This window comes from Salvelinus sp. IW2-2015, linkage group LG31, assembly GCF_002910315.2.
Source record: "Salvelinus sp. IW2-2015 linkage group LG31, ASM291031v2, whole genome shotgun sequence".
Lineage (NCBI taxonomy): Eukaryota > Metazoa > Chordata > Actinopteri > Salmoniformes > Salmonidae > Salvelinus > Salvelinus sp. IW2-2015.
The window spans coordinates 3,444,971-3,457,637 of record NC_036870.1 but is presented as its reverse complement, the minus strand read 5'-3'; the positions used below and the strand labels follow the sequence as shown (position 1 = coordinate 3,457,637).

General features: G+C 41.4%; 1 protein-coding gene across 1 annotated transcript; it reads right to left on the bottom strand.

Moving 5' to 3' along the window:
- Positions 1 to 1,956: 1,956 nt before the first annotated feature.
- Positions 1,957 to 11,891, bottom strand: LOC111956089 (lysosomal thioesterase PPT2-A). The gene is made up of 8 exons (XM_023976522.2): positions 11,427 to 11,891; positions 9,638 to 9,791; positions 8,306 to 8,401; positions 8,049 to 8,156; positions 6,845 to 6,928; positions 5,484 to 5,568; positions 2,441 to 2,495; positions 1,957 to 2,327 (listed from the first exon to the last, which is right to left on the bottom strand). The coding sequence occupies exons 1-8, from the start codon at positions 11,604 to 11,606 to the stop codon at positions 2,184 to 2,186; spliced, it is 906 nt and encodes a 301-aa protein (XP_023832290.1). The 5' UTR covers positions 11,607 to 11,891; the 3' UTR covers positions 1,957 to 2,183.
- Positions 11,892 to 12,667: the final 776 nt, after the last annotated feature.

The following is a 12,667-nucleotide window of genomic DNA, read 5'->3' as shown; positions in this document are numbered from 1 at the left end:
ATAACGAAAATGCACAGCCCCATGTTGCAAGGATCTGTACACAATTCCTGAAAGCGGAAAATGTCCTKGTTCTTCCATGGCCTTCAGCGTATTTGTATATTTTTACTTTTACTCCTTTTTCTCCGGTATCCAATTGGTAGTTAACGTCTTGTCTCATCGCTGCAACTCCCGTACGGACRCGGGAGAGGTGAAGGTCGAGAGCCATGCGTCCTCCGAAACACGACCCAACCAAACCACACTGCTTCTTGACACAATGCCCGCGTAACCTGGAAGCCAGCCACACCAATGTGTTGAAGGACACACCGTACACCTGGCGAATGTGTCAGCGGCCCCCACAGGAGTCGCTAGAGCGCAATGGGACAAGAACATCCCTGCCGGCCAAACCCTCCCCTAACCCGGACGACGCTGTGAAAGCCTGGACTCAAACCAGGAGCTCTAGTGACACAGCTAGCAACTGTGATGCAGTGCCTTGCGCCACTCGGGAGCCTTAAGTGTATTTAGATAAAACTTTTTTGGTTTGGCTAAACCGTTTACAATCCCTTTAGAATTGCTTGCTGGCTAGCTACAGTGGTTAGCTGGCTAGTTAGCTACAGTAGGTAGCTACTGCCATCAGTTGTTATATTTGACCTATTATACCATTTGTAGAATACATAGTGGCATTTGAATATAGCTTGGGAAAAGGGAATCCGAACACAATGTGGACACGGTAGACACATTGACAGCCGAAGGGATGGTCACCGTCAGAGCATTAAAACCTTTGTAATTTTATCTTTTGTTGCACCTACCCAACATTTTCCAAGAATAGCCTTATGTTACTAAATGTATCCAGAGTATTTTCAGATTTTGTTATCAACAAATGCAGACGAAAGTACAGTAAATGTAAAATGCACATAAATTCAAGCGTAACATTTGGATTCAGTCTTGTGACCTGTTGTGTCCTCACCTTTGGTCTAATGATTTCCCCATTACCTTCAAACTGTTCCCTTTCAATTGCTACTATGGTTATGCATTTAACATTTATTCTGTAAGAAACATTTCAATTTACCCCTATAGGCCAATTCCCACAAGTGTTAAACCTTAACAGATAAATGCAATGTAAAGAACTCACAGAACACAGAAAAGTATTCCTTTTAGTAATCTATTGATTTATGCAATGTCAATTTTAAAACTTCCCTTAGAAGCAGAACATAAACCAGGAAGTGTGTGACAATATTAAAATACATACACTTAATACTGCAATGTCAACGATAAAAATATAACAATCTGAGTCTCATTTTAAGTTCACATCAAATTACATTTTAGCAGATAACATTTTCAATCTTTGTGCAATGCTTGCCGTCTTAATTCACATTGTAACTTAGTGAAATTACTCTATCGTAAAGGCAATCCCCTGTGTCATACAATAAAAACACCTATAACAAACAGTCAAGTTAAAAATAAATCATTCCTTTGACAAAAACAGACATAGGTTTGATCAAAAGCCTGAGATACCTAATTGCAACGAGAGGTACAGGTATGTCACATACATTATGCTCAAGTGGACAGGTAAATTACCTCCTGGCACTCTACTCCCCTTCCATCCATTCCTAAAACCTCCTTCCTTTCTCATATTCTTTGGTCTCCAGTAGCTCTTCCCTTTTTTCTATCCACTCCCCCCTTTTAGCACAATCACTAGAGGCAGTGTGCCATAGCACTTCAGTTTGTAAACACATAATGGAACACAAAGACATGGGTAACACAAAACGAATGGCATGATTTCTACTGCAGCGGTCTGCCGGGCGGCTTAGCAATGACCAACGGTTTACTTTACAGGTTAAAAAGACATTTGTTAACGGCTAAAACCAATGGTAAAAGTCACTTTAGCAATGAGATGAACTGAGCGGTGGGTCTGCAAATGTACCGGATGTCACTCAGTCAGGCACTGTTGTGTGATACCTCAAAGTATGTGTGGGTAAAACACACACACACACACACACACACACACGAGGGTAAGGATGTTTTGAATCATTCTCACAGAAATGTAAGAACATAAGATGTAGTTCACAATGAAAGTTTCACAGTGGAAATATGAGTGCCACACTGCAGAAGTAAAACTTTGTGCATGAGTAGGTGTGTGCGTTTCACTGTCACGATCGTATGAAATGGGACTGTTCTTGTGATGCTGTTTGGTGGAGTAGTCAGCTCTAGACAAGCCACTTTTCAATGCAGGCGTTGAACACCGTGTAATTGGAGTGCCAATTGATGTGCTCTACTCCAGCCATGGAGCACAGGAACAGGTCCCCGCGAGCATTTAGGGTCTTCAGGCCAAACACATCTCTCAAATAGAACTGGGAAAGAAGGAGAAGAGTGCAAGGAATCGTTATAAGATAACGGCAAGCATCAATATACATAGCATCTTGTGTCATATTTACGCACAACCATGTTCTAAAATAATACGTACATCCTGGTCCTTTATCTCAACGACAGTCTCGTTGTCATCGAAAAATCCAAACTGACTAAAAAGTAAAAAAGAAGGGAGGGAACCAGTGAGTGGATGACCTTGAATGAATAACATACACATACACAGTTGAAGTCGGAAGTTTACATAAGCCTTAGCCAAATACATTTAAACTCAGTTTTTCACAATTCCTGACATTTAATCCTAGTATAAATTCCCTGTCTTAGGTCAGTTAGGATCACCACTTTATTTTAAGAATGTGAAAATTCAGAATAATAGTAGAGAGAATGATTTATTTCAGCTTTAATTTCTTTCATCACATTCCCAGTGGGTCAGAAGATTACATACACTCAATTAGTATTTGGTAGCATTGCCTTTCAATTGTTTAACTTGGGTCAAACGTTTCGGATAGCCTTCCACAATAAGTTGGGTGAATTTTGGCCCATTCCTCCTGACAGAGCTGGTGTAACTGAATCAGGTTTGCAGGCCTCCCTGCTCGCACACGCTGATGGCCACTCCAATACCTTGACTTTGTTGTCCTTAAGCCATTTTGCCACAACTATGAAGTATGCTTGGGGTCATTGTCCATTTGGAAGACCCATTTGCGACCAAGCTTTAAATTCCTGACTGATGTCTTGAGATGTTGCTTCCAAATATCCACATACTTTTCCTCCTRAAGATGCCATCTATTTTGTGAAGTGCACCAGTCCTTCCTGCAGCAAAGAACCCCCACAACATGATGCTGCCACCCCCTGTGCTTCACAGTTCATTGAGTAGGTAGGCCTTGAAATACATCTACAGGTACACCTCCAATTGACTCAAATTATGTCAATTAGCCTATCAGAAGCTTATAAAGCCATGACATCATTTTCTGGAATTTTCCAAGCTGTTTAAAGGCACAGTCGACTTAGTGTATGTAAACTTCTGACGCACTGGAATTGTGATTCAGTGAAATATAAGTGAAATAATCTGTAAACAATTGTTGAAAAAAATTACTTGTCATGCACAAAGTAGATGTCCTAACCCGACTTTCCAAAACTATAGTTTGTTAATTAACAAGAGTGGTTCAAAAACGAGTTTTAATGACTCCAACCTAAGTGTATGTAAACTTCCGACTTCAACTGTTTGTGTGTGTGTGTGTGTGCATGTATGTATATATATTTATTACACACACACAATCAGCAAAAAAAGAAACGTCCCTTTTTCAGGACCCTGTCTTTCAAAGATAATTGGTAAAAATCCAAATAACTTCACAAATCTTCATTGTAAAGGGTTTAAACACCGTTTCCCATGCTTGTTCAATGAACCATAAACAATTAATGAACATGCACTTGTGGAACGGTCGTTAAGACACAAACAGCRTACAAACGGTAGGCAATTAAGGTCACAGTTATGAACTCTGAAAAACACCAAAAGAAAGATGCCCAGGCCCTGCTCATCTYCGTGAACGTGCCTTCGGCATTCGCAAAGAGGCATGAGGACTGCAGATGTGGCCAGGGCAATAAATTGCAATGTCCGTACTGTGAGACGCCTAAGACAACAGGGAGACAGGACGGACAGCTGATCGTCCTTGCAGTGGCAGACCACGTGTAACAACACCTGCACAGGATCGGTACATCCGAACTTCCCACCTGCGGGTCAGGTACAGCATGGCAACAACAACTGCCCGAGTTACACCAGGAACGCACAATCCCTCCATCAGTGCTGACTGTCCGCAATAGGTTGAGAGAGGCTGGACTGAGGGCTTGTAGGCTTGTTGTAAGGCAGGTCCTCAGACATCACCGGCAATGTCGCCTATGGGCACAAACCCACCGTCGCTGAACCAGACAGGACTGGCAAAAAGTGCTCTTCACTGACGAGTCGCGGTTTTGTTGTCATTGCAGGCAATCTCAACGCTGTGCGTTACAGGGAAGACATCCTCCTCCCTCATGTGGTACCCTTCCTGCAGGCTCATCCTGACATGACCCTCCAGCATGACAATGCCACCAGCCATACTGCTCATTCTGTGCGTGATTTCCTGCAAGACAGAAATGTCAGTGTTCTGCCATGGCCAGAGAAGAGCCCGGATCTCAATCCCATTGAACACGTCTGGGACCTGTTGGATCGGAGGGTGAGGGCTAGGGCCATTCCCCCCAGAAATGTACAGGAACTTGCAGGTGCCTTGGTGGAAGAGTGGGGTAACTTTCACAGCAAGAACTGGCAAATCTGGTACAATCCATGAGGAGATGCACTGCAGTACTTAATGCAGCTGGTGGCCACACCAGACACTGACTGTTACTTCTGATTTTGACCCCCCCTTTGTTCAGGGACACATTCCATTTCTGTTAGTCACATGTCTGTGGAACTTGTTCAGTTCATGTCTCAGTTGTTGAATATTGTTATGTTCATACAAATATTTACACATGTTAAGTTTGCTGAAAAGAAATGCAGATGACAGTGAGAGGACGTTTCTTTTTTTGCTGTGTATATATATATATATATACACACAAAAGTATGTAGACACCCCTTCAAATGAGTGGATTCGGCTATTTCAGCCACACCCGTTGCTGACAGCTGTATAAAATCGAGCACACAGCCATGAAATCTCTATAGACAAAGAACTTGACTGGCCTGCACAGAGCCCTGATCTCAAACGTCTTTGGGATGAATTGGAACACCGACTGCGAGCTGGGCCTAATCGCCCAACCTCACTAATGCTCGTGGCTGAACGGAAGCTAGTCCCTGKYGCAATGTTCCAACATCTAGTGGAAAGACTTCCCAGAAGAGTGGAGGCTATTATAGCAGAAAAGGGGGGAGGGGAACAACTCCATATTAATGCCCATTATTTTGGAATGAGATGTTTGACAAGCATACTTTTGGTCATGTAGTGTATAATCTCTCTAGGAACCAAATGCCTCATACATTAAAGTGGAGAGAGAAGATTCTTCTTAGAGGTGTCCATTTAAAACAAAACACATCTTGTTAAGCAGATAGAATGGAAACAATGCTTTAACAGAATATAGATTAGTAAGAATATTGCACTCTTTAGGAAAGAGGAACTAGTCACCTGGACTGCCAAGGTGTGATGACTCCATCGTCTGGCCCCCCGATTAAGACCAGCTTCTTGATACGTAGGAAGTTCTTCTTCCACACTGTGTGAAAGAGAGATAATATCACATCCTATCTACACTGCCTTCAGAAATGATTCATACCCCTTGAATTATTCCACATTGTTGTTACAGGCTGAATTCAAAATTGATTATAACATATTTGTTTTTTTACCCTAACCTATCTACACACAATACCCCATACTGATAAAGTGATAATATGTGTGAGATTTTTTGCAAATGTATTGAAAATGAAATACAGAAATATCTCATTTACATAAAGTATTCTACCCCCGAGCCAATACATGTTAGAATCACTGTTGGCAGCGATTACAGCTGTGAGTCTTTCTGTGTACGTCTACAAGCTTAGCATACCTGGATTGTGGAACATTTGCCCATTATTATTTTCAAAATTCTTCAAGCTCTGTCAAAGTGGTTGTTGATCAGTGGTAGACAACAATTTTCAGGTCGTGCCATAGATTTAAGTATAAACTGTGATTCTGGTGGAAAGCAGACAGCCGGGTTTTCATCTAGGATTCTGACGGTGCTTAGCTCCATTCTGTTTTGTTTTTTTTATCCTGAAATGCTCCCTAGTCCTTAACGAGTACAAGAATACCCATAACATGATGCAGCCACCACTATGCTTGAATATATGGAGAGTGGTACTCAGTAATATGTTGTGTTTGATTTCAATGTCTGCTTTTGATTTATATTTTGACCCATTTACCAATTGGTGCCCTTCTTTGTGAGATATTGGAAAACCTCCCTGGTCTTTGTGGTCGAATCTGTGTTTGAAATTCACTGCTCGACTGAGGGACCTAGATACTTGTATGTGTAGGGTACAGAGATGAGGTAATCATTCAAAAATCATGTTAAAACACTTATTGCACACAGAGTGAGTCCATGCAACTTATGTAACTTTTGAAACAAATGTTTTACTGGTGAATTTATTTAGGCTTGCCATAACAAATGGGTTGAATACTTACTGAAGACTTTTCACCTTTCAATTTTTAATTTGTAAAGAAATTAAAAATATAATTACATTGTGTGGTATTGTGTGTAGGCCAGTGACAACATCTCAATGTAATCCATTTTAAWTTCAGGCTGTAACACAACAATGTGGAAAAAGTCGAGGGGTGTGAATACTTTCTGAAGGCACTGTATATAACATTGTAATTACATAACAGCAATGCTGTACAGTGAGCAAAGGTTTCTTATAAAATCCAGAGTAATACAACCCCTGACATTGCCTCAGCAGCAATAGAGTAGTCAGACTAACCCTTCTCTGAAATAGTGGAGCAATGTGGGAAGAGTTGCTGACCTGTTGAATTGGGATTTGTCCTCTCGCTGTTCAATAAAGCCAGATAATCACTGCTGTTCACGTACATGTCCATGTGATGGGGGTCTGCAAGAGAAAACAAACACTTTAGTCGAACAAAAACTTCAACTCCAACCACATATCATCAATATTTGAGGTCGACCGATTATGATTTTTCAACCCCGATACCGATTGGAGGACCAAAAAAAGCCYATACCGATTAATCGGCTGATTTTTAAAATGTATTTGTAATAATGACAATTACAACAATACTGAATGAACACTTACTTTAACTTAATATAATACATCAATAAAATCAATTTAGCCTCAAATAAATAATGAAACATGTTCAATTTGGTTTAAATAAAGCAAAAACAAAGTGTGGAGAAGAAAGTAAAAGTGCAATACGTGCCAAGTAAGAAAGCTAACGTTTAAGTTCCTTGCTCAGAACATGAGAAGATATGAAAGCTGGTGGTTCCTTTTAACATGAGTCTTCAATATTCCCAGGTAAGAATTTTTAGGTTGTAGTTATTATAGGAATTATAGGACTGTTTCTCTCTATACAATTTGTATTTCATATACCTTTGACTATGATGTTCTTATAGGCAATTTAGTATTGCAGTTGAACATATAGCTTCCATCCCTCTCCTCGCAGCTACCTGGCTCAAACCAGGAACACATCGACAACAGCCACCCTCGAAGCAGCGTTTACCCATGCAGAGCAAGGGGAAACAACTACTCCAAGTCTGCAGAGCGAGTGACGTTTGAAACACTATTCTACTACTCGCGTGCGCTCTCGTGAGGCAGGTGGTTAGAGCGTTGGACTAGTTAACCGTAAGGTTTGCAAGATTGAATCCCTGAGCTGACAAGTTAAAAATCTGTCGTTCTGCCCCTGAACAAGGCAGTTAACCCCACAGTTCCTAGGCCGTCATTGAAAATAAGAATGTGTTCTTAACTGATTTGCCTAGTTAAATAAAGGTGTAAAAAAAAAAATTGGCGTCCAAAATTACCGATTGTTATGAAGACTTGAAATCGCCCTATTAAATCAGCCATTCCAATTAATCAGTCGACCTCTAATCATATATCCCACATTGAGTCCTTGAGAAACCCGTGGCATAGGTCATCGGATATAGAAAATCCCTCTTCCTTCAGCGTTGAGGCAGTCCACAACCCTTGTATTGCCCAATCCTCTGCTCAGCCTACTAACCTTTCCAGAAGTTGCAGATAGATATCCTTTGGCCCACTGAGGTGTAGCAGAAATGGAACAGGTTGAACTTCATGAACTGGGGGAAGAGGTACTTCAGGTAGTTTGTGTCTGAACAGAAACAAGAGAAAAGACCAGTCTCTGTTAAGTTCAGGCCTCAGCAGACACTGGGAGTCAGGGTGACAATGTACCATGTTTCAAACAATGATGTTGGCTGTTGAGCACAAAGATCAAGTTGATGGCTTCTAGTGAACGCTTACCTCCATACTGCCCAGCCTGAGGTGAGGACAGAGAGATGAAGGAGTGGACATTGTGATCAGGGAGAGTAGAGAGGATCCCTCTGCAAATCAGTCCACCTGGAACAGAATGAGAGTGGCGGTAAATACAGGTAAATGCCAAAATAGAGGCAACACCAACATAAAGTGTAATAATAGGGCATTGGGCCACCACGAGCCAGAACTCATTCAATGCTCCTTGGCATATATTCTACAAGTGTCTGGAACTCTGTTGGAGGGATCAGACACCATTCTTCCACAGCAAATTATGGTATTTTTCGTTTTGTTTATGGTGGTGTAAAACGCAGTCTCAGGCGCCATTCCAGAATCTGCCATAAGTGTTCCATTGGGTTGAGATCTGGTGACCGATGGCCCTGCTACACTACAGCCATGGGGCGTCCGGCATTGCCATCAGCCATTGAGGCAATGCTGCCTTTGAAGTCGATGAAAGCTGCTATACTGCCCGTGTTGCGCTCGCGTTGCATCACGTCCAATTGCAGCTTCCAAGCTCAAGAAATGCAGATGTTCAATTCTCTATAGCCAAAGAGTGTGTTCATTCGATCTTGAAATAATGAAAAATAAAGTTGAAAATAAAGTTGATTTTGGTTGCATATGGCCTCGTCTATACACCACTGATTATTTTACTAAGATCTATGAAGTCAAGAAGCTACTAGCAGAAACTCRAGCTAGCTAGCTAGCTACATTGACTATGTCCACAATGTTACTGGGGTAATTAGAGGACAACCACCAGCAACAATTGAATGAGTCTTTGCGAAAAACTGAACCAAAGCTATTGTACTTACGCACAATATATGAATGTGGTACAGTAGGGGGAAAATAGAAAACAGAAGCTCTCTCCCTCTGCTCTCAAAACAACAACTCTGTGTAGCAGGTAGAACGTCGCATTGACGCGACACTGATGGCAAAGCAACATGGTGTGTACAGTGGAGCTGAAGTGTAAGACGTCCATGGCATATGGTTTACATKATTTTCATGCTGGTCAAACTGCTCAGTGACCACTCGTGCCCTGTGGATGGGGGCATAGCCCTGCTAGCCAAAATAATGGCCCATCCAGCATTTTTATACATGACCCAAAGCTTAACTAACTCAGGAACCACACTTGTGTGAAGTTTGCTTTCAATATACTTTGTATCCCTCATTTACTCTCATTTCCCTAATTTACAAGTGTTTCCATAGTCAGTTACCTATACATGCGTTCCCATTTCATTGTAGAAACACGAGGTGAAACGATAGCCCACGTTAAACGTAAAAAAGATTCAAAATGAAACCAAACAAATGCAAATTATACACCCAAACCTTGAGAGTAGCAGATGAAGTGGACCCCATCTGCAGCGTTTTGCATGATGGGATAGATGGCAGCCTTGAAGCCCTCCACTTGTTTCCATAGCGGCTGTAGGCTGGAGCTGCGGTCAAACAGGTCGAAGACTGACACATTGGTTCCTGGGTGAGCCTTTCAGAAGAAGATGAGGACGGGACAGATTAAAGCACCATAACAAAGAGAGCCTCATCAATTAACGTTCTATAAAGCTAGGAGTGTGGGAGCATCAGACAAAATTAGTGAAAATATTATGTTAATAAATGACCAAATAATGCCTCAACTGACAGAATTGATTATACAAAAACAAAGCCACGACTTATTCGTTTTTCAGCAGGGGCCAAACAGGCATACTTACTTATATTGGTTGAAATACCTCAGCTTGTTGTGTTATCACATAAGTCTATCCTTTGGAAATGTATCACTACATTACTAATTAATAAGCGTCTATTAAGGTGATGTTTCGAATATTGATTGTCAGGCAGTTTGGAAGTAGTGGACCTCACAGTGTATATAAAAACCCCTGTGATACTTTGTACATTCTCACATCTGCAATCCAGTGTGTATTGCCATCAAGTTACATATTAACTTCTGTCCAGTACAGTAGTTTCCACTCTGACATTTAAGTTCTTTATAATCATTATAAAATGGGGTTAGAGGGTGGGGAACCACCCGGAAGAGATCATCTTCAAGGAGAGGGGAAACACGTGAGATGTTGCTATGTTGAAAACTGCAAGAGCATGCATATCTCCTGTTTAGTCTCCTCCCCATCTTATAACAGTCAGCAAAAAAATTCCCCCTGGAGCCATGTAAGTATTTTCAGGTTCAATGAATTGTTGATCATAAAAAAAAAAAGGAGAACGATCCCAAGGATCGTAATCCTGAAGAGGCCAGGGGGGATGATTAGGCAACATTATGCCAGGAACATTTTGCTCTGGAATCTGGCAACAATCAACAGCCTATTTCCCCAGTATTCATGAAGAACTCAGCTGATAAGACTGGTGACAAACAGCTGATTTCATATTATAAACGGGGTGGTTCGAGCCCTGAATGCTGATTGGCTGACAGCCGTGGTATATTTAAGCAATAAGGCACGAGGGGAAAAGCAGAGTGCATGGATACAGCCGTCGTATATTGACCATATCACAAACCAGTTTATAGCAGATGGGTATGACAACAAAAAKATATTTGTACTGCTCTAATTATATTGGTAACCAGTTTAATAGCAATACGGCCTCACGGGGGTTTATGGTATATGGTCAGTATACCACGACTGTATGTATTTGCTGTATCCATGCACGCCAAGTTGCGTCGTGGTTAAGAACTGCCCTTAGCCGTGGTATATTGGCCATATAGCACACCTCGGGCCTTATTGCTTAAATATAGCCTTCTTAAAATAACAAGGTGACATGACACTTGCACTAGCCCTAACGAAAATGGAAACATTGTAACGTRAGCGACCAAAGTTCTCATAAAACCCAGTAGTCTCCTGCTATTCTCAAGCAGACCGCAGTAATGTTTGGTATGAGTAAACTGAGGCGCGCGCCCAACTTCCAGAAGCACAATGGAAACACCATGTACAAACATGGAAATTACCCAAAGATTGACCGTTTAAGATAATGGTATGGGCCTTACACATACAGTCTACATAACTCAACCTGCCAGATCTGTTCTGTAGTTACATAGKCTAACAGGCGTTCGTTATTACCCATAAGCAATCTTTCTTTAGCTAGATTTGTGGACCGTGGTGATATCTTTTCAAACACTCACCTGATTGATGAATCGAAGCAATTCCACAAATTCCCCAGAGCTGTCGAACAACCCATGAACTATGACCACCGGTTTGTACCCGATGACTGCAGCAACAAGGCAGGCACCCAACAGTGAACAAATCAGCCTTGTCGCACCACTCCTCCTTCGACTAGAGACTGCATAAGAGGGCCCTTTCATAGTTATTCTAAAAAAAACACATAAAATATCGGTAAAAACAAACAAATAACGAACACTAAAATATCTTACACTGTTGTACACAATGTCCTACGAATCCGGTTACAATATTGTTGCTTGCTTTGGCGGTATTCCCTTTTCTTTAGACAAATGTTACAAATACATACAATTGATATCGCATGTGCTACTCTGTACTCTTATTCCCCTTCATAGATCCRGTTTTAAATTAAACGAACACCCATGCTGAATGTCTGCATATGACTGGCGCTGCTTAATCACAYCACCGCTTGACATTTGCTTCGTTTGTTTGTTCCGGTTCGTGATCAAAGACGCGAGACCACATGAAGTAATTTCCGGTTTCCATAGCTCCTCAAAGTAACCGCATGGCTCAACAAGTCAGCAAAATATAACTCGACTGAAAAAACTACAGAATGCACCTTTTCCCAAATGAACACACTTGGGACAACATATCCATTGTAAACGGGGTTGCAGTTCACAGTCAGGACATACTCAAATGATAATTCAAGATCTGCTGAATGTTCCAGATGTAGCCATGGCCTGGTCATTATACCAAAATACAAGTACTGAATTATGTCTCACTCGGTTACTATTTTGCTCACCCACAAAATCAAATTTTCAACACAGTATTTCCATTTAAAATGGTCTTTACTAACAAAACAGGACAAGCTGGATCGTAGAAGTAGAATTGAATTGTATTTGTTCCAATCACACAKAAAAACAGGACAAGCTGCGYCATGAATAGAGCTCTGCTGAACAAAAATGCTGAATGACATGAKATTTCAAAGTGAATACTAGGAATTGCATTACCAAAGCACAGGAAGAACCACCATGCCATAGAGCTGACGCATCCAATGGTGCAAGTAGGGGTTGCTCAGCAACAATACTCGGAGTACCAGCTAAAGCTTCATGTATATATCGGCATGTTAACATTTGGTCCTTTTTCAAGAATCTACCCACAAAATAAATAAGTAATGGACAGATTGGACAGTTGACAGGCATTCTCATTGACTGCAAAAGCATTGCAGCAAACAGGATGCCAGATG